General features: G+C 41.8%; 2 protein-coding genes across 2 annotated transcripts in view; one reads left to right on the top strand and one right to left on the bottom strand.

The window, feature by feature from the left end:
* Positions 1-22985, bottom strand: part of TIMP3 (TIMP metallopeptidase inhibitor 3) — a 36442-nt gene extending 13457 nt beyond the window's left edge. The window contains exon 1 of the mRNA XM_083859574.1: positions 22688-22985. Coding sequence (XP_083715700.1) covers positions 22688-22811 — 124 coding nt within the window. The 5' untranslated portion in view covers positions 22812-22985. The remainder of the gene's footprint in view (positions 1-22687) is intronic.
* The window catches only part of SYN3 (synapsin III), a 205755-nt gene that overhangs the window by 93080 nt on the left and 89453 nt on the right, over positions 1-23222 (top strand). The gene's annotated exons all lie outside the window — the stretch shown is intronic.

Raw genomic sequence — 23222 nt, 5'->3', positions numbered from 1 at the left:
GCCAGAAAATAAAGCACATTGTTCCTGACTGAGCAGGGGCCATGCATACTTGCCAGAGGAACTTTTCACCCTCTGTGAATTTTCTGAAATTTACAGCATTTCTGTTTCAAATTCAGATCATGTTAAGTTAATCAAGTCAAATGTTTACTGCTGCAGACTCCTACTTCTTGAGCAGAATGAAGCAAAAGGTTCTGTGACTGCTCTCCTGAGCTCCTCCCTTCTCCTTGAAGCTCTATTACAGTCCTGCTATTACTGATGGGAAACTTTATCCCACACAAGTGGTCACCAAAATAGCTGCATATTTTTAAACCACAATTCCTTTGAAGCACTGCCTATGAAAATACTCCAAGATGAATGTTTCTCAGTACTTTGGGGTTTCAGGTCAGGTCACTTTGTGGGACTGGAGCAGTTGGCAAGGTCTCATGAGTGATTCATAATTATTTATGAAAAGCTAAATTAGACAAGGATATAAATCTTGGTAAGATAAGCATGGCAGCCATGCCATGATACAAAGAGGAGAAAACATATGTACTGCTTCTCAACATTTGACATGATTAAAAAATTAAGGAGGAAACATCCTCTCATGAATGAAAGGAAACCAGGCTTTTAGTTAATATTCTAAAAAAAATAGTTAAAATAATAACCTGCTGTGTTTGAGTATTCAAGAAATGCTTTTAAGAATGTATCACAAATTATAAGTGTATTTATCTCTTTTCCCTGCCTTTTTTTGTGTTTTTGTTTGTGGGTTATTGGGGTTTTTTTAATGTAAACTAGCTTGGTAGTTAGGAAAACGGAGATGGCTCAGATTTGCCAGGACTAGTATAGTGCCAGCAGCTACTAGTTTGTGTTTCCCTGCCATCTCTAGTGTGGTACAAACTGTCTGCAGGTGCAAGAATACATATAAATATAAGCAAAAATCACCTATATCTTTTCCAAATGGATGAGGTCCAAACAAGTCAGAATGGGCATATAAGAAAAAGTCACCTTTTATTTGCCCATATGCATACATATCTAACTCAAGTACTCTTTAACTTATCGCTTACTCTGTGGCTATTTTCTCAAAGATTCCAGGAAGAACAGGCCTAAAGGCAAGGTATGAAGCAGAAGAGGACGTTGACTTTACATGTGAGGTGGCAGAATGCATTCTTTTCATGAGTCAAGGAGCAGAAAAACAGGCAATGAGAGATTAAGACATGCACTTGCCAAGCTGAGGAAACAACACGGTGAAAAGATTTGTAGATTCCAATTCCATCCAGGCACACAGTAACTACTACATGTGTGGTAGCTCTTTTTCCCAACTGACAAGCAACATCAAATGTCCTGGTTCAATCCAGCCTGTGTCCTTTATTCGGACCAGCCACTAGATGGCGACCCTGTCCCAAATCTTACCTTCCCCTGATGAGAGGGCAGCAGTACAGACCCAGGCTAACATCACCAATCCCAGCTGCTTGCTCAACTGCCCCATGAGAACCACATGCTTCCATGCAGGTGGGCTGGTTGTCATCCATAAACAGCATTTTAAATGGAGGCACAGCCTTCAGAGACCAAGATTTGCTCCAAACCCATTTCCCTTGACCAATTACCATGAATGGCTCAGGAAGGTAATGACTGCAACATTTTTTATTATTGTTTAAAGGATTTATTTTATTGGTGTGCATTATGAGTAATTTTAAGTGAGAGCTTTAGCTGAAATGCATGCTCACTGCACTTAAGTGAGTGAAGGATGTGGAAGACTCGTTGTTTACTAATGGAGAAACACGAGGCAAGTTATTCTCCCAGGCCATTCTCTGACATCCAAATACTGGCTAAATAAATATATAGGGAGCAGCAACATGACTGGGAGGCTGAAGAAAAGCTCCTTTTGTCCTGAGGCCACAGACTACACCAACACTTAAAAGCACTGCTTTAACACCAGACACATGACATGCCAAGGAGGATGGTTGCCATTTTGTTAATCCAAAGACTATACAAGGATTCACTTCCAAGAGCAATTTACTGAGACCTTTTTTACCAGCTTTACCAGCAGCTCTCCTATTTGATCTGCCTCACAAGAACTCCTTTCTGTGCTGGTATATGTTGGAGGGTTCACATCATACAGGGCTAAGGCAGCTGGTATGTTTTAGATGCCTGAATATACCTAGCATACTACTGAAATATTAGTGTCATTTATAGGGGTGTACCCTAATGTGGTCAAGGGAGGATGCTTTGACACACAGATTTTCTAGTACTGGTGCTGATAGTGCTGCTACGATGGAATTGTTTTCTCTTTTGCTCACTCTTACAAGATGCATTCCTTTTCCCACTCCCCCAGCTGATCTGTAAGCAATTACTACCAACACTCTTCACTGCCCTAAAACCAGAGGACCATAAGTAATGGTGGATTGTCCCCTTTGAACTGGAAGTATGGCCCAACTGTATGCAGCCTCTTGAGAGGCTATATTAAATTGCCTGGCGGCTGCAGGCTTCTATGAACAGCAAGTAGCTGGTGCCTGCTTTAGGAGGGGAAAGAGATAGCAGCCCTTCACCCATTCCACCACTTGCACAGGAAAGCAGAATGAAGAGGCAAATACTGATTATTGCAGGGGATTTATGAAGAGAGGAACAAACCAGAAGCTTCCAGCCAATTTGATGATCTGTTAGTACTGAAAGAAGCCTCCTCCCCCTCCATAACCAAACCAGAATTCTTTTACAAATCAGAGTGCTGAATTTGAAGGCTTCTTGCAAAGCACAAGAAGGCTGAAAAAAATACCACAGAGGAGCTTTCTTTTGCCTCATTCCATCATGACCTTCATTCAAAGCCAAAAAAGGCAAAACAAGCCCCATTTTGCTTTGTCTTTGAAGAAGTCAAATCCAGCTGTGCTGGTACATAGCATCACCAAAGAACATCAAGGAAGCAAAAAAAAAGGTAGTGAAGTTAAGAGGTTCACTGCTGGTTGCCTTCCTCCTATACCCTGACAAACAAACTAGTTCCTATTATTGGCACTCCAAATCTTGCCTTCTTGTCTTTTCAAAGTGCTCTTAGGAACACTAACGGAGAAAGAGCATCTTTTCAACACCATTCACTTCTCCCAGTCAGTTGCCGCATGAATATCACATTGTAAAGGACATGCGTTTACATCAGCAAGTGTGTTGGCAAATAATAATGAAGGTCTAAATAAAAACAGGAAAGCAAGACACACGTAACTTTCCTTCCCCTGTTCTAACAAGAATTATGACATTTACTTTCAGCCTTTGTTTACAGATCCAGTGACATGGCAAGTCTATTTGAAGGCCACCCCAAAAAAGTGGAGGGCAATTAAATGGGTTTGCCTAGGTCTAAGCTCCACATAAAACAACTGATCACAATTGCATTTGCTAAATATTAACCACATTTCCCATCCCTGCAGATTTCTTTGCCACTGAGAGTCTGTTTGCACAACATTCTGTACTGCTTGATTTCTAACACTGCAAAATAAGGAGTGATACAACTTTTTCAACTTTGATTGTGTCAGACTTTCCATCACCTCAAAAAGTATAAACTACTCTAGAAGGGCTTTACTTGGGAGAAAGTTAGTCCTCCCAACAAGACCATAAATTAAAGAAACAAGGTTGCATAAAACAAATTTTGGTTAGTGGTTGGCATTTCACCTGTAGCTTATTAACTGGATTCAATCTTTGTGATGGCAGCAGTATCAAGCATTTCTGTCCTTCCCTTTATGGTGCATCTGATCCTGTGGAAGTCCAAGCACCCTTTGAAATACATTAGAATCAGAGAAAAACAAGAGAACTCTGTTAAACGAGAATGTGCAAATTCTCTTCTGGGCATTTCTTTCAGGTTCCTATATGCAACATGGTCAAAGACTCTTCAACTTCCCAGCACTGCCCCTGAATTTAACTCCTGATGTTAGTTCCCCTGCTTCACCATCATACACACTGTTGGGAAGATAGAGGGAAGACTGAATTGAGAAGGAAGAATGGATGTATCTGAAATGCATTCATATCCATTTAGAAGACCCAAGGAGAATCTCTTAAATCCACATGTAGATGTCAGTACGTGTAAAAACTAGCTTCAGGAAATACCTCATGAAATAGACAGAGAAGCTAAAGGAAAAAAAAGAAAAAAAAAAAACCTACTGTCTCTTGTTACCAGTCATTACACCTACTAAACTCAGTGAAGCCAGGTAGACATAAGACATTAAGTGGATCAGGCACAGAGTTGAGTTACTGGAGTTACATGCATTGCTGGGTTAGTCTCACAGCTTGCATAAACAAAACATTCTAGGTTCGCTATAGATCTAAGCAGAGACACTGCAGAATACGTAATGAATGTGCCTACAGCATTGAGAACCCTCTGGTAAAATAAGAAGAGAAAACAATGCCATTCCTGCCAACTAGACATTTCTCCGTCGTCCTTTTGGCAGGCTTATTTTTACTTTCCACCTATATTTTTTAACTCGTCACTGGAAGCTGAATTCAGGCTAAAGGCAAAAGGCAGTAGGTAAGAATCAGAGAAAAAGAAGGAAAAATTATAGAAGTGGAGGGACGGGAAGGGAGTGTCTCATGTACAGAGCACAGCAGAGACATGTCACATCTCTCTTCAAGGAGTGTTTTCAGCAGAGTGCATTTTGCCTCATTCTGTGTCTCTGACAACTGCCAAAGGCAGAAATGCTTTCAGCCAAGGTTAGCAGTGTTGGAAAGATGGTTGTCAAAACCAACACACAAAAGCACTTCCAAAGCCAGCTTCCAACAGTGGATAAAAATAACAAGCACACGACTCAGACCAATACTCAGCTCAAAACATCTTTTCCGTTTCCTTTTGTCTACATAAAATTAGTGCAATAGAATGAGATTTAGTTCAGCCCTCTCTTCCAGATCAAGTACTTCTCAACACAGTACATAGAGGACCAGGAGAAGCCAGGCTGAGACAGAGCTTTGGTTTCCCACAGTTCTTTGGAATTGTTCAAAGGAGCCACAGGTCTAAGCTTTCCACTCAGAGAATATGGCAGAGCTGATGTGAGACCAATTGGGGGCAAATGGAAACCATATGTGATTGTAATGAAACAAGAAGCTGGTGCACATAAGTTACTGCTGCAGGAGCATTTACTGCCTGAAAAGAATGTGCATCTGGCATTGATCGTTGCCCAACCCATCAAGTGAGCAGTAACACAGAAAGCAAATTGGAGCATATGATGAGAGATGAATTGCCTAAAGAATACAGTTAGGGGAGCAGCCTCTACAAGGGAGAAAACATGTCCTTTGCCTATGATTTAGTGATATAGTTGTAAGCAAGGCTGATCTTCCATTTCCACAGATCATGAGGATAAACTGTAAGAACGAGTGCAAAAGTGATTAAAATGGATCAAGTGATATTTTCAAGAACCTACTACAATCACAGAAATCCCATTCACTGGAGGCACACTTTTTCTCTCTTGTGGTCATAGGCACTCCTTAAAGAACAAAGTACTGTTGAAACTAAACAAAGGTAATCCAGTCTCAAATGACATTGCCTTCTGGTGTACATCAAAATGGGTACACAATGAGATTTCAGGTTAAAGAGGCAGTGTAGACACGCCCTTTTGAATTTTTTGAAGTTTGTTTTAAATTTACTATAAATTACCTAGGAAGTTTTAGTTCAGCTGAGAAAGGGAAGTCCAGTGCCTGCAAAGCCGTAGATAAGTTGCTTTACTGGGCTATGGTCATTTTTTCTGTAGCCTGCTGTGTTGCAGTTTGATATCAAGTTTCTGAACAAACCCACTGCTCCACTAAGGAGCCAAGAGATGGCTCACATACATCAAAGAGGAGGTGAGGAAAGATGCTCTGATCCAGCACTTGACCAGTGAATGCCCAGGTCTCAAACCTGGTAGATGTTACTTGGTATTTCAAGTAATAATGAGACTTCTGCAAAACCAGACACATGAAACTGGCATGTCTTTGCTCCTTAGTGCTAGATTTCCCTTGGGGTATAACCAGAGTGAACAAGCATCATAAATTCATCACTGTATTTTTTAAGGATGCAATAGAAAAAATTTTGAGCCAAATCTGCTAATTTATTACCCTTTCTTAACCCACTGTGCAATCCACAAACCCACTAGGCACCAGAAGAGGAGGAAAGACAATCCTGCTAAAGAGAACATCTGAAAGTAGTTTTCATCTATGCATTAGAAATAGGGCATCTCTGACAGCCCATGTAAACCTTTCAAAAGGGAGATTATCAAAAGCGACAGGCCTGGACACTCCCTGCTTCATCAATTTACTTCAGGACTCTCCTTGCTTCAGCACCTTGCCCATATAGGACCGGTGCCAGCGTTCTGCTAGGAGGCTGCACTCCACTGATCACATGGTTTATGCTCAATTTTGCACGTAGAAGCTAGAGAGGAAGAACTGTTTGGGAACATGTATAGATTTCAAGGGTAGTGGGTGGGCTTGCTAATTCCTTCCTGCATTACAAAACTTGCACTAAACTGACAGGCTAAGCAGCTGTCCAGACCAGAGAGGTATAAATATTTAACCAGGTCAGGCCTACATGCACTGCTGTGCTGCTCCTATTCACACTGGGCCTGACAGGACCTAGTATTTGGTCTGCCAGACCCTGGAATTAAAACTTGCATTCAAACAACTTCCCCAGTGAAAAGAGTATCTCTGCCCACCATTCTTGAAACATCACCAATTGTTCTGAAGCTGCCAGCATCGGCAGACTGTTCACATACACAGGACACGTCCATGACACAGTTCTGGTTATATCACAATGCTTAAGGAATTTACTAATTGCTCATTTTTTTAATGTCTTATGTAATCAAAGTAATTACTACCATGTAGCTGATCTTAGTACATGAAGAATTTTACCCTGAAGTCTGAGCACCACTTAAAACCTTAGGTGTGGCACTCAGATCCTGATTCTTTATTAAAGTAAGTAGAAAACCTCCCTGAGTCCTGGGTGAGCCACACATACAACAGTTCCCAGCAGCCTACAGATCAAGGTTAGGACAATACCAGGCCAATTTGAATATCTTCCTGCTTATCCAGAACTTTCCAGAAGTCCATATAATGCCCTGTCATAACTGCATTCCAAAGCATCATCCTTCATTTTTGACCTTAGAAGGCCTAAAGAACTCAGTGTTGATTTGTTGTGGAAATCAGGTAAAAAAACCCCAACCAACACAAAAAAACCCAACCAACCAAACAAACAACAACAACAACAACAAAACCAAAACCACACAAACAAACAAACAAACAAACAAACAGTCCACAAACACCAAAACCACCAATTCTTTACATGAGCAACATGAATACTGCACACGGTGCATCCTCTGGCTCTGAAGACAGGATTCTCCCTGTGCAATGACATAGAGCACTGACAGCAGAAAAAATAGATAGACAATGGCCAGTCACCTTCCTTCTTCAAACAGTTTGCTCAAACTCCCTGACTGTCCTACTGACAGACTAGCCTAAGGTGTTCCATGGAAACTGCATCTCATTCTTCTACTACCCAAACTTTCTTCATACATACTTTTCATCAGAATTTCATGTCCATGAACAACCCAGTAGACCATAATCAACATGGATTTCCAAAAGTAGTGTATCATTTCTTGGATGTTTGGTGCACCCTTGGTGCTACCAATGACATATTAATGAGTTACGACTCTTAGCCAGACTTGTGTAAGCACAGAAAACACACTGAGTGGTTAACAGTGCCTGTCTGCTACCAATTGTTGATTATACAAGTAATTGTTGTTTTGCACAAGTATTTATACAAATTAAAGACTAACCCATGTTGTTTTATTCCTAGACAGTGCTGATATTAAGTGGGTTTTAAATGGAAATGCTCAAGGTCTGACCATACGAATCTGATGGAGATTCACTCTGTAATGAATGTACCAGTCACTTAGCTAATCTGTGCTACTGAAGTCTGACAGCTTCTGAAAGAATTCTAACTGAAAACTTCCATCAGTTTCCAATTTGAGGGAGGCAAGCTTGCATTCCCGTATCACTTCTTAGGTTTCCTTGTAACATTTTAGAAAAAACCTTAAAGGTCGCAAGATATGGTTGGATAATCATTTCACAGCTGCTCTGGCACAGCGATGGCTATTTTTGAATACTCTAAGGCCCATTAACTGTTTGGGAGGCAGCAGTTCTCTGAATACTCTAGTTCTGAATGTTTACAGAGAAGGGTAATCATTTCCAGGGTATCCACCAAGCTTGAACTGTTTCCTGCTGGTCTTGGTCTCCTCAGACATTGCTGTAACAGAACTATTTTGGCAAAGTAATGAACCACACTCCCAAGAGCCAGCTTTTCATGGCTGGAGTTAAGCTCACACCTGGAACACAGGTGTAAGATTGTGTAAACACTGACAGAGAGGGAACTAAAAGAAATACAAGGGGAAATACCTTGTCTCAGTCCACTGGCAACAACACAATCACAAAGCAAACTTGTTTATTAATGCAGCCAACCCAAGGAAAACAGCCCATTGGCAAGGACTGGAACAAGCAAAGGGAATCTAGGTTTGTGTTGTAAAGGGAATTCAGGAAAAGCCAACTATAAGCCTAGAAGGACTGATGGACTGGAATCTCTACCACCTTGAGAGATAGTGCATAGTCTGATCAAAATCATCACTTCCAGAAGGGGAGGCTGTTATTGTTAAGCCATCAGGGATGTTTTTGGAAAAGCTTTTTCCTGACAGGGATCATGGCTTTACTTAAGGCACAAAATTCTAAGGAAAGTATCAACTTCAGCAAAATTGGTTTTTTCATTTTTTTTTCTCTGAAAAAAATTGACCTATTTTTAACCTGCATCAGCAACTCTCTTCAACTGCACTTGAATTCTTAATGTTGAGGTGAAATGACAGTTTCATTCAAACTGGACATTTTGAATTAATCCTTTAAAGCATTAGATTCAGATATACCTCTATCACTCTTCCCAGAAAATGCCATGCTGAAAACTCCAATATTATAATTTTCCCTCACATTTCAGATGGAATAAATTTCCACCATTTCAAAATTCCCTATGAAGCAGAAAATCTGACCCTCCTCAGCAAGTTTCTAGCCTTCTCTTTCACTGTATAAATCAGGTGACAACAATCTCTAATAACAGAAGTAAGAGTAGTTCCATTTTTTTCCTTATTTTTCAGATATGGCAAGTAAATTCATAACAATGAGAGCTGCAGGTGCTGAGAACTTGCATAATTTCAAAAAGTAAGCCATTATTCCGTATGATCTCGGAGTATCTAGACAAAAATCGGCATTCAACATCAAAGATCAGTCTTTTAATTCACTGTACAAATAAAAGTCTGTCAACACTGCAGACTGTAAACGAATGTAGACCTACAAGAGCCATTTTTAAAAAGCAGCTTAGGATAAAACACACAAACCACAAACACTAATTTAACCTGTTCCTCAGGGAAAACATCGGCCTGCTGAGTGCTTGTACTTTGAGCCTGCAGGCAAGTCAGAAAGTCAACTCTGTGAAAAATGCCTTCCTACTCTCTTTTTCCTTTCTGGCTGTTTCCAACATTTTGAAGCAGTATTGTTTGATTGCAGGCTGCTTCCTGAAGCTGCTTCTTTCAACTGCCTGCTGAACCCAGTTGAAAACTTTCTACTGATTTTAACAGGAGTGAGATCAGGCCCTAAATAAGTAGAGGAGGAATCCCTAGACTTACAAACTGAACAGCTGTCTCTGGCTTTCCAAAAGAAAAGTTATTCCTGCAGCTGTTTTCCCCTAAGTGCCATATCACTCCAAATTGTTCCAGGACTGAGGGAGGGGGAGAAGGTGGAATCGCAATAACCCATTAAAAAGGCGTATGGGCCATTGCGCAGCAGCTCTTTCAGTTCGCCTCAGGCAGGGTCACTGCTGCCAGGCTCAGACAGCCCTAAGGGCACGGGAAAAGTCGTCTTCTTGTTTTCACATCTTATTCACGCAATGGATAGCGAGGGTGGGGGAGGAATCAGATTTTGGGTTAATTAGCACCATGAACAGACAGCTGCATTGTCATTAAAAGTTCAACAAGTCACCGGGGTCATCACCGAACTGCAAGATGTACACACACGCACACGAGGCACACGTCTAAGCCTGGGCTTTGGCAGCTTTGCTCGGGCTCTGATTTTCTCCTACCCCAAGGATACACTTTGAGTCAAGAACGCTGAACTGTTGAAGCTCTCAGGAGAAGATAGAAGCATTAAGGTACTCCCTCTGAATAGCAGTTGCTCATCCCCTTGGAACTGCTCCATTTCACATGTAATACACCAGCTAAGAATAGTTACAGAGCTTTTTTCCCCTGAGAAAAATCAGAGGTGTGACTTATCAATGTATAGTTTCATGTTCACTTCTGACACTCTATGGGATAAGCAGAACCCCAGTTAACAAAACCATGCTGTTGGTGCACAGTTTTCCTTCCACAAGCAAGGAAGTGAGGAAGTGCAAGTGCACCTTAGCAAATTCAGAAATGAGTATGTATGAATAATAATGAAAAGATAAAATCTCTAAAATGTCAAGGGCTGCTATTAATAAGATTTGGAACAGTGTTAGCCTCAGAGAGTCACAAGTTAGCTTAAAAACAAAAACAACAAATTATCCAACTATGCAAAACAGCCACAGATTACATTCTCATTGCCTCAGATTGCAGTAACATTTTCTGTTAAGGGATTTTAAGGAAAACAAGACAATTAAGGATTCCCCTGCCACCTTCCAAACAGGGCAGAGAAGAAATATAATCTTAAATAGCTGAAACATCACTGCTTTTGCAGAAAGCAGAATGTCATTGCCTGGTTCTGTCAGCTTTAGCTTTGCTGCCAATATATTCTAAAACCAAAATGGATCTGAAACCACCATCATTATAGTGAAAACTCACTGAAACATTGCTTTGTTTTTTCTGGGTAAAAGCATTACAGATCCTACTTACTCTTCCTATTAAATTGGCAAGCAAACATGTAGCTAACTCATGAGTGTATAGTTCCATTCAGTGCCTAGTCTTTGGCAAAGGAAAATATCTTGGGAACACAGAAACAAGATTAATTTTATTTAACTCCTGTTGATCCTGGTGTACAATGATTATCCACATTACTGCATTTCAGTATGTTTATGACAATATGGCATGTTGCAGCAACTCTAGCAGAGATGTTCACGTGAGGAAAAAGAGTAAAATAAAGAGATACATTCCAAAATTCAGTGGGGAAATTACATACATCAGCATTTTGGTTCTAATTGACCAAGTTAAGATGGGTACTACAAGCTCTGGTGGATTTCATCAGAGAAGGGAATCAAGTGGGCTAAGCTACTCCTCTTAGAAAACTCCTCTGAATTCCTTCCCTCCCATTCAGAACCTGGGTATTTTCTTTAACCAAAACTGCCTTTCCCACATTTTTCAACAGTGCAACCTAGTGATGCTTCCTCAAAGCACTACCACAGTATTTCAATAACAACTTTGGTCAGTCTTTCCTTGTTGGTCCACACATATATTCAGGAGTATGTACTGGAGGAATCCTGCCATGTGCTGACCTTATGACAGTTTGATGAACAAACAAAAATGTGAATCCCTGGGTGTGCCAAGACAACTGCTACCCTAGAATCCTGTTCTGTCCTCTCTCTTTCTGTCAAAACAGCAGTCAGGATGTGAGTAGGCAATGTCAAATTCAGAAGAGGAGAGCTTTGGACCGCACAAAGGATGAAGTTTACGTCAACAGCCCAAGCTGCCATGCTGCATAAAGGACAAACAGGAAACCAGTTTCTGAGACAGGAGAGAAAGAAAGACCCAGTGCTTTCCTATACCCAGCTCTTCCAACAGCCATTAGTACCAGAGGAAACCAGCATAAGAGAAGGGCATGCAGAAACAAACAGGAGATCTTGCACTGACAGGAAGGAATCTATTGGCTTGAAAACTTTCCGGTACTAGTGAAAGCTTTGTTTCCCATACAGCCAAATACACCAGACAGGCATGGTCTGATCCTCTCAATCTACACCATTTCTTCAGTCAATTTAAACATGCCATTGGAATTAAGGCCGGTAAGGACCTGCTTCCCACCCTGTTGGTCTCCCAGTCAAATAGAAAAAGAGGAAAACAGAATACACTGGCAAACTCAAAAGATAGCTACCAAAAAAAAAAAAAAATTCCAGAGTTGAAGTATGCCTCTAAAGAGTTTTGGAAGGAACTTAAGACTTCATGGATTGAATCAATCTCTAATAACAAGGAATTAAGATGACAGCCTGAGAAGGAAGCTTTGGGAAAGTCAGAGTTTCTGAGAAGTATATTTTATCAGAATCAGGACTACAGCCTTGCTGGATGATGTAAATGACTATCACAGGTTCTGCTGCGTGTGTTTGTTCCAAAGTAAAGGTGTTAAGGGCAAAATACTGGTAAGGGTCACTGGCTATTTGCCACCTGATTTAGTTGAGCTTCTCTCTGAATGCTTTAAAACCTCCCTGTGATAACTTGGAGTCTCCTAAAGTACACCTAGAAGTTCTAGCTGGTATTATAAAATCTTCTATTCCTCTGCTTTTCTGTAAAGCTGCAAACTTTTACACATTTGGGAAAAACTGGACAGCTGCTTAATTCTATTGAAAATATACTGTCTGTAGAGGAGATGGAAAGAGACTTACTGAAGTCTCTTTTTTTTATCTTGATCCTCTAAGGAAATAACCAACTAAATCCCTAACCCCCAACCCCTTGGGGAAAGAAAAAAAAAAAAAGGAAAAAATTAAAAAAGGAACAGGTGCTGCTCTTCGTATTTAAAAAAGTAAAATAAAAGGCTTAGGAATTCATCTTGCCCCCACCCCAGCACAATCCTTTGCAATACTGAAGTTCTTGCACAAGAACTGCAGCTCTTTTCTTTCCGCGCTTCTCTGGGTTTGTGATTTTTGCCCTGCAGGATGCTAAGGGAGGACTGGGTATTTTGTAGCTATTGAAGTACTGTAAATGATGGTTATTTACGTGCCCCAGGGATCACTTTGCTCTTTTATTTCCTCTTGGGCTGATCCACCTCACCAAAGCATTTAAGATATTCAGTATTGCAAATGCTATACTTTTGCATGCAGTGTGGTCTCTCAAGTAGTTCCATCTTTTCCCCACCCTACCAGAATTCTGTCTCAAATACCAGAATTCTTTTAGGTTTCAGTTCTGTGCCTCGTGTAGCACATTATTTATTGGAGGAAACAATTTCCTTAGAAACAGACTCATGCATCCTAATCCAGAGGTGAACATGATAAACAAGGAGGATGTTTCACTCTTCAAAAAATTTAAACCAGGGGACTCAGCAACCTCACACTTCACAAGATAAAAGCAGAGAACCCAACAGTCACTCACTTCACAAGAGCTGGCCTAAAAGCTCCTTCATACTGTCACCTCAGATCCATTTTATCTGCAATGAGCATTTCTTTGGACCTATGAAAAGCAGGCAGGATATTTATAGCAGTGTCAGAGGAGGCAGGAAGCAGGGAACTGGGGTGGGTGCTTGGAAAGTGTACAAAGGGCTTGGAGCACATCCCCCAAAAGAACACAGAGCTGAAGGAGAAGTGCCTGGGGAATAGGGGAATAGCTGGTTTTCCACAGATTTCCCCTGGGTCACTCTTCCTGTACCTGCTCCCTTTCCAACACCAGCCATTTCCTGTCTTTCAAAGTTAAGTGGAAGTTTTCCATTCTGTGGTTTTCCTGTCTTGGTACAAGCAAGAACATTTTTTTCCTCTTATATTTTAACTGTTTGGAGACCAACAACAAAACCTGCTTACTAGAGGGAGAACTTCCTTTTTACAGTTGATCCATGAAATTTGAGAAGGCTGATTAAACAGGCTTTTTAATCAGGAGGAAGATCTTTGCTTGTTCATGTATTCACTGAGCACGAGAGATTGAACTTGTCTGAACAAATGCTCCAGTGCTCCTCTATAGAAAATTAACAGACTAACATAATGCCAGCAGGCCTCCCTGCTGACTTCACTGCAGTAACACCCAATACTGAGGGAAACATGGAGAAAAGGAAACAGATGTTGAAGTCTCCATATTGTAATTACAATGCAGCAAGAGGGAGCTAAAATTCAATTCAATTCCTTCATTCTAGGTCAGCAGGAGCTTGGGTCATTTTGAATATAACCCTGTGAAACAGAAGTACTCCTGTTTCCTATGGGCTGCTGTGTGACTTTTGTGACTTTTTTTTTTTTTTTTTTTAATGAATCAGTAAGGGAGCAAGAAGTAATAATGTGTTACCTTCATGCTGTTGCATCTGGTGTAGCCATTGCTACCTGCTCAAGCTTTGTGCAAATTTGGTGCAATTTATAGCTGCTTTGCTGAAGTACCAGTAATTATGCAGGCCAGCAGAAAGCTGGGTTTTTTCATGTCACAACTGATGAATTAAGAAAGGAAAAATCTATAAGGTCCTTTTCCCTCTTTGGGGGCCTTTAACATGCTTTTTTTTACATCCCAAATAAACTGGTTCTAAACTCTTATGAACCAGCAGGATTGCAGAGCTCTGAGACTTTAGAAACAGATGGGTAGTTAAGGAGATTGTAGATTTTTTTTATTAGTGTGTACTTTTGCTCAGGATCAGTAACAATGTGTTGAACAATGATAGCTCTGCCATTTGCACATTCTCCTTTTATCTCCTGGCTGTAGTGGGGCAGATTACATCATGTATCTCCAAAGTACCTTTGGACAGCATGTTATATATGGCTTCGTTTCATTTACTTCTCCTGATGCTCAATGTGGATCATTTTCCAGCTAAGGAGTATTTTCCTTATAACTCACCTGGCAAAAGTAAAAGACCAAGCCTCGCAAACGCACCCATATAACCTGCATTTCTTGAAAGGCTATTTGAAAGAACTTTGCATTCTTCTGAATGGAGGAAGGCAACAGTTTGGCTGGAGGCCAGACAGAGTAAAGGGCATGTGCTCTGTCTATGGCAAGTCCACACAGCCAGTTTTTTCAAAGTCTAAGCCTTGATTGCAAGTCAGAAATTACCATGCTACATGCTGTTATGGATCAATCAATAGGACATCAGATTTTTTTATTTGGGTTCTTGTACTTAAGAGTTCCCTGAAGCCCAAGTGCATGCTCACTCTCCTGGATGGATAAGATCCACCACAGGCACACCCCACATGGCTCCAGGCAGGGTGGCCTGCCATGTGTCACAGCTAGTGATTCCTCCTGGCTTGACCAGCCTGTACTAGCTCTTCATCAGGGCTTTGACACTGCACCTCTACACCTTCTCCAGGAGTCCTTCTCTCCTCCTTATACTCTGAGATAATGTCTGGAGGGCCTTTGCCATTCCTGCAGCTCCTAACTATCTTCTGTTACAGCTTTCCCACTGACCATATTTCTGTAGCCATTCTCTTCCCCATCCTATAATAAAGACAGAAGTTTTCAAAGCTGAGCCCACTGACACAGACCTCTAGCTCCCCACTAGCACAGCCCAAGATCATATCTCTAAGTTGACAATGGCCTCCCTACTCTCCAAGCACTGCTCTCTGCTGGTTCTTGGCACATTTCTGTCCAAGGAGGGACACCCCAAACCACCTCCTTTCTTCCTAAAGTAAAATGAGATTCTACATTGCAGGCAAACCATAGCTGATTTTTATGAGAGTGGATGTGATTTTTTGTATATGCAACTCTCTGCTATTTAACTAGGGTTTTATTGTCTGTATACTGTTTCTAAGGGCTCAAACTGCCCTTTAGGAAGGTCTTACATAAACACTAGCAGGAATTTGGACTATTCATAGTCAACATTAATTTTAGCACCATGCCACTCAAGAGACTTCTGTTTTGTTTCCAGAAGACTCCCACTATCTTTTCTAGCTGGCAGAAATTGTGAGTAAATAAAGTAATCAGGATTATGTGAAATTACTTGCATTTTTATGTTATTAGATACTGTCAGTTAACGCACTATGTCTTCACTCTGGTCACTCAAGAGAACGACTTCACGTTACAGTAGAATGTTAACTTTGTTTTTGACAATAGTTTTTAAGCTTTCTAGTGTTTGTAACATTCCTCTTAGAAACCTGAAATGATCAGGTCAAATCCAATCCTGATACAAGGTGGTGATACTGGTAAGACAAGTGGCAATACACCTGCCTTACACAGAGCATGAGGCATACAAGACAGGTTCAGTATTTCCTCTCCATATTCATTACTAGGACAGATTTTAGATCTTGTATTGGAGGGTGCAAATCCATTTAACCCACCTTGGTCTCATTTACCTCAGGTCCAGCACCTGCCTACACTTTCAAATAGGAGAAATTCAAAATTCACACTGGTTAACATTCCTTTCCTAAGCTATTCCAAAGCAGACCCAGTTTAGCCCTAGTTTTAAATAAGGCCTATCCCACTGTGGGCAAACAGCACTGACAGTCATGTCACTGGTGGGCAGAGAAGTGATAAAGCCTCAGTGTGCTCATCCCTCCCATGAGCCCTGAGTAGTTCTACACAGAGGGTTACCAAGTAGGTTAACCTTCAGATCAGCAATTTGCAAAGAGCATTCAGTGCCATAAAGCTATGGAAAAGTTGAAACAGCCTTGGATAGTTTCAAATGTAGTCAGCTGCTCTAATCAGCCTTGTCTCAGAGAAGTCTATGTAAGGGATAGTTAGCTTAAAGAGTAGTAAGAGTCCAATAAAGCTCTGCCAGTAAAACTTCAAGTGTCACATGTGGACATTCTTCAGAGATTTAGATGAGCTACAGTAGGCCTTTAATGAACTCTGCATTTACTTAACTAATTGGTGCTTTGAAGGCACAATTTTCCTCTCATCTTCTACACTATTATTTTACCAGTATAATTTCCTTGCAGTTTTTATTATCATATGAAAGACAGAATCATACCCTGGAAGTCTATGGCAATAAGCAGCACATTAGAGCAAAAGCCTCTTCATCTTGAAATGAAAAAAATAAAATCGTAGTTATAGGGAAACTCAAACACAGGCACTGCTGACATTATGAGGACTGAAAATAACTTCCTTAGCTTAGTGTGGTTCAGAGCTGGCAAACAAAAGACAGCATGCCTAGTCTTGCCTGTTGACTTAAACCAAGCTGTCCTCTCAGGTTTACTGGCTGTTACAAACTTCCAGAGAACATCTGGTGGAAGTTTAATTTAATTCCAAGACCTCCTGCTCAGACCAAACAGGCTTCTTCCTTCAGTGATGCATGCTTGGTCGGACTATCTAGAGCAACACATGGTATTGGAGCTGTGAGAAAAAAGAAGTTGACCTTAGACAACTTTGTTACATCATACAACTAAGTTTCCAACTTAGTAGTTCTAACATCCAACATAGGGCAAGGTGACTCAAGAGTGCTCCTACTAAAAATGCTTGGCCCCACCCACCCTGGCTGGCATTGCACTTGAGTACAGAGACCCATTTCATCATATGCAACTCAGTTGCCATATCCAAGAAAGTCTGAAAGTGCGGGACTAACTGTATTAGTGTCTTGGAAAAAGTGAAATCCACTGATGGAGCTGAGAATTAATTTGCCATCTTATGTCACTTCTCCTATAGTCAAACAATCAAAGCTGTTGATCGTGAAAAGCAGACATGAATAAGGCAGGTCCTTCCCAAACACAGATGAAAAACACTAGTGCTGTGTATATGGTTGTATGTAACTATGTTCCCACCAGCACACTTCTTTCCAGAAACATCAGAAGAGTGTTACTCCACGCCTTTAGAGGGGCAACATGTTATCATGTGGGAGCAGACCTTCACAGAGGACAGCAGGCAGCAGCTTGGTGAAACATGGAATGATTTTTTATTATTAGACTCTAAAGGCTTATATACATTTTGTACAGAGGGCCAAGATAGGCCCAAGGAGGTTACAACCTCCTGACTCCATTGGTCAATATGACCATCAGTCAAGTTCTCTCTCAGAGAACAAGAATGCAAAACATACAGATAAATTTTAAGAATACAATATTGTTTACATGAAGCAGCGTGAGAAGCTGCTGCAAAGACTCAAACACTTGAAGGCAAGAAATTCAGGGACGACAGAAGAGTAATTGGCAGGTGGAGAGTTCTAAAGAACATGTGGGAAATCAGTGAAAATAAGAAGAAAAGAAATGTCTGCATAAAGCAGTAGCTCCAAGGCTTAAGGTTGGAACATCTGGCTCTCTCCTGGCTCAGAGGCCTTGCTGGAGATACTTCCTGCAGGAAATCTGGAGTAAGCATATGCAATAATAAAAAGAAATAACATTCTGCACTACATCTTCCAAACAGTAATTTCCACCACTTTTATTTTTAACATATACATTTGAAGAAGTGACTAACTCCAGATCCCACTACTCTTATAAGGACTAAAATTGCAAATAACCACACACACAAAAACAAACAACCCACCTCCAACAACAAAGGAGTAACTTCTATTTCCACTTCTACTAAATATGCCAATTCAGCTGTGAGTGGCCATATTTCTGTTAGAAGACATGACCAGTCACAAGGAACACCCTCTTTCAACAAAGTTTTAACATGAACATTGGAATTCCATAGAAGTTAAACAAATCTCCTCCATTTCTTCACATGTAAAATGAATTTGCAGTACTTTTTTAAAATTCTTTTTTCAAGCTTTGCATGATGCTTCTCTGATTTCCTGCTTCTAATATGCCTCCAAGGGAAATCCAGTCTAAAAATAAAATCACATTATTACTTTCTCAATGAAAGTCTGATTCCGAAGTGGATACACTTTTGCAACCATTATGTAACCAAAAAATTAGTTTTAAATTCATCTCAAGTCTAAAGATTGATTTAAAAGTTACAATAATCCAACTCTAATTAATTAAACCAGTCTGGCAGACCTTACCTGTCTGCCTTAGAGGCTAAGACAGGATATCTGATATCACTACAAAAAATAAAGCAAGCATGTTCAAAATCTCATATATGAACAAGGGTGTGCATATCTCTTTTAGCTTATTAGTGACAGGGTGAAATGAACAACCCAGGGAAACCAGTGAAAGGCCAGGTTTTCAGTTATGTGCTTAGCCTCCAGGCAAAACAAATTCACCAGTTTCCTCTTTCTCTACTGCTTCCTTCTTGCTCTTCTCTCACATTCTCAGTTCAAAGGATGGGAACCACTGCAGGTGTTGTGAGCTCAGTGCTATGGGTATAGGAGGATGGAATAAAGAATGGCTTCCACAGCACCAGGGGACCCTTAAGAACTTAACTTCCCCTCCCCAGAGCTCGTCACCGCCATCGCTCCAAGAGCGAGGTTACTTAGAACAGAGAGGAGCACTACCACTGGCATCCTTGCTGATTGAGGTATTCCTTCCCTCAACACAAACCATACAAAGGAATTGAGCTCCTTTGAATTTAGGTAAGAGACATCTAATAGTGCCGTAGCTCTTCTCTAAAGTATATGCATAAGATAGAAGTAAGACAGCTGTGGAGTGAATGAAATACTTTATCACTTGCAGACTGGTTTGTCAAATAGAGTCTGAAATTTCACATATTTTCTCCCTTTTTTCCTATTTTTTTTTTTTTCCGGAAAGGAGATGTGGGGCAGAGGGGGCCAAACAGGAGGTGTTTTCCAAACCTGTAAATTCAACATTCAGCAGCCAAGCTCAAAAATTCCTGCTGTTCATGCTAAAAAAAGGACAAACAAGTTCCTTTCATGTCAGGTATTTCCAGCTGGAAATGTCACAGCTTTGTCACAAAAGAACAAAGCATGTCTGGTGTCTGTTCTTTCAAAAGGTCTCTTAATTCAAACAAAGGAAAAATATTCACATCTGGAAGGGGTCATAGGCAGAGGGTGGGAGTGGTGGAAGCAAAGTTCAGATGGCAAATCATAGCAGTGGCTGTTTGTCCAATTATGGTACTGCCTCTTCTGGCACTTACTGATCCCATTAAAGAAAGAAAGCCAAGAGTTAAAACAGCAATTTTATTATTGATTGACCCCATAGGGCCAGATTAGACACACCTCTTCACTTTTGCTCCATTCATCATGATGGAACAGTCAGGCAGAGTGAAAAGATCCCTTATGACCAGTCTAGCAGTAGCACTTCTTTTTTCCTCCCCTCTCTCCTTTTTTATATTAAAAATGTATATATATTGCTTATGAAGTTCAAGATTCCTTCAAAGACCACAACCTTCACTTTCAAAGCATGTACATATTGAAATCCTGCCCTTTCCAATGGGTTTATTTGACCGTCTGTTTCTGTAAAGATTAAAACCTTCTAGTGACTGCAGGGTTGGGAGACTGAGAACTGAGCCACTGGAAAAGGGAAAATTAAATGTCCACTGAGATCAGATTAAAGCAGAAGAGAGTAAACTTGAGAGTAAGACTTCACTGCTTAAGCAGGAAATATCAACAGCAGAAGTTTTCATTACAGTTCTCAACTGAAAGTTTTCTTCTTTTTCAAAATGCAGTGCTGCTGAGGATGAAAAGCCTCGCCTAGGCTGCCACCTAGCTAGTTAATTTCTTACATTGTTTTAGGAGCTACTTTAAAAGTCTCTTTTGCTTCAGCCCTTACTGCACTGACTCCTCCCTTTAGAGCTGGTATTTTGTTAGAAGTTTCAAGAGCGATTAAAACTTGCTGCCAAGTCCCTTTCTTCCCCACGATGTGTTTTATAACCCAGCGTGTAGTTTAGTCTGTCTAAACACTGCACTAGTACTCTGCCATCAGTTTCCATGGAGATTATTAACTCCTCCAAAGCCAGAAGGCTTTATTGCATTTTTTGTCCTTTCCACATATGAAGAACGTGAAGCATTTACTAAGACCAGCCTAGAGAAATAGCACATTTTCCAGACAGTTCTAGAAAATGTGCTTTGCTTTTGCTTGAACCCATCAGAGGCATGCAGTTTTAACCAAACTTGCATTCAAGTCATTTACTGCAATGGGATGCTCTTTCCCCTCAAGCTGTTCTTCCTTTGCATTGCTGTGATGTCTGAAGGCATGACAGCCCCAGAGACATCAACTTTTTGAACTACTTTATCTCAGAGCAAAGCCAAGGCTTGAGATATAATGAAGAGCTCAGAAAAGAGAAAGGAAATATGAAAGAAAGACTTTGAACTTAACCAGAAATCAGAGCAGAAAATAGAAAAACTTTTTGCCCTGAAGTTTAGGAGCACTATTATATGAAACTTCATAGTTTACTCCTAGTCACTTATGCATCTAGTAAAAAAGGTATTTAATACCATTTTTTGAACCAAAACTACCCCTCATCTCTTATAGCATGACCTAACCAGAGCAAGAAAGCAGTCCTTCTCCTTAAATACAGCTAATGAAGGCCACACACTGCCATCAGCTTTGGTTGTGGTAAAACTGTTTCCTAGTCCCACTTCCACAGAAAGGACAATCTTCCTGGCAGTTGCCACTTAGGTGGTACACTTGTTGATCCAACTATGAAAATGGCAACAGAAGTTTGAATAATTTAGTTTCCTGGAAGAATTTCCCAGTATAAAAGTATTCTATAAATGTTTTCCAGGCTATCATCACTGAAGCAAACTGTAACCTTCCCATTACTGGAATAGGTTTTTTGGCATTCAGGAGCCGATACACTATATAAACTAAATATGAATAACTAAGCACAACTGCAGTTTCTGTAGAAGAACTGGAGGCAAGAGATAGATCTTTTGCCTTTTTAACCTTGGCTAACTTGAAAAGGTGACTGGCAGCATTCATAGCAATGAGTATTCTGCTGCAGTGAGAATTTACTTTCTATTTGACTTCCACAGCAGTTGCTAGGAGGATTTCTTTGCAGACTCTATTCCAAGTCAGTACCATGTAGGTACCAGCAGTCTAAGCCCCTTTCATGCTATGCTATTGAGACAGCCTACAGAGAAGGCAAGAGGCTTCTCGGACTTGTGCTGTCCTATCACCACTGCTGAAGTGACAGCCTGTATTTACCATTACACAGACATTTGTTCAGTAGTAGCTCAAAGGACACCACTAATTGATTTCATATACTTTGCCACCAAAAAGCTACCAAGGAACAACCACATTTTGTTACCCACCCTTGGCTATAACCAAGCCAAAACTTGGGAACAGAGTCTCTATTACCTCCTTCTCAGAGATTTTTGGCGCTGTCCTTGTCCTCTATCTAAAGTTAATGTAACAAAGAACTCTAGGGATGCTGGAGCCCATAGCAGAAAACATCAGTTAGGATCCAGTGAAAGTGTTTCAACTTTCCCCAAAGCGTGCAGGTTTACATACCTTCCACGGCTGCAAAGACCACAGCTCAGCATGCAAAAAGCCTGGAGACACTTGGTCCCTGCTTCTCCAGCCCTTGCCCACGTTTACAAGCACAGCACCACAACAAACCTGTGTGAGCCGCACCTCCAACTACCAGCCACTAAGGGCGGTTTCTTGGCTTCGGAGAACCCATCCTAATCCTGCCTCCTACATCTTGTCACCAAGTTGAAGAGAAATTTTGGCAGCCTACACCTCCAATTGTGTTTCTGTCCTGCTATAGGAAACATGCCGCTCTAACAATTACTGATTTCTTTAAACTGCTTCTGGGAGAGGCTACTGCTGCCGCGGGACAGGGCTTGGGAGGGCTGGCCGGGGCTCCGCCACCCCACGCTTCTCCTCTTACCAACCCAGGCGTCCGCGGCAGCGACAGAGCCAAACCCGCTCCTGGAACGTCAGGTCACCGCTCTCCGGTGTGACCTGCCCGCGCACCTCTGCCCTGACTGCGGGACTGGCGGGACGGCGGCTGCCTTGAGGTGACAGCCGCGCTGCTGCCCGCACCCCTCGGGCTCCGGGAGCTTCCTGGTCCCCTCGAACGCTCCCGGCCCGGGGCGGCTGTGGGGCAGCGGCACTTACCGATGTCGGAGTTGCAGAAAGCGTCCTGCGGATGGATGGGGACGCAAGTGCAAGCCTCCACCACCAAGTCCCGCAGACTCCAGCTGCACAGGAACACGACGAGGAAGCTCAGCCACGCTGTCATTTTGCCCCCGAGGTGCCTCCTCACTTCTGCGGAGCGGGAGGCAACCGCTACTGTGTTCGCCTGACTTTATTCTAGTTCCCTAAGAGCCCGTGCGCCGTGGCTGCCGGCCCTGCCGCTGTCTCTCTCGCTGGCGCGCTTGGCGCGACGGTGCGGGTGCGCTGCGGAGCTGAGGGAGGGGAGCTGAGGGCGGCGCCCTGCGGACAGAGCGGCACCGGTGCGCGGAGTTATACCCGGCTCGCTCCGCTCGCGCTCCGAAGGCGCCGCCGCGCGCGGCCAATGGCAGCGCTGCATTACCTCATCGGCGCGAGCGCGGGGCGGGGCCGCAGCAGCCGCGCCTTATAGGGAATAGAGCGCGCGGCGGGTGGGGGCGTGCCTCGGGTACTGCCCGCGGCCCGATCCCGATCCCGATCC

Source organism: Zosterops lateralis (assembly GCF_965231275.1).
Source record: "Zosterops lateralis genome assembly, chromosome: 4".
In the NCBI taxonomy this organism is placed as follows: Eukaryota; Metazoa; Chordata; class Aves; order Passeriformes; family Zosteropidae; genus Zosterops; species Zosterops lateralis.
The sequence above is the reverse complement of the archived record's forward strand: the minus strand, read 5'-3'. Positions and strand labels throughout refer to the sequence as shown.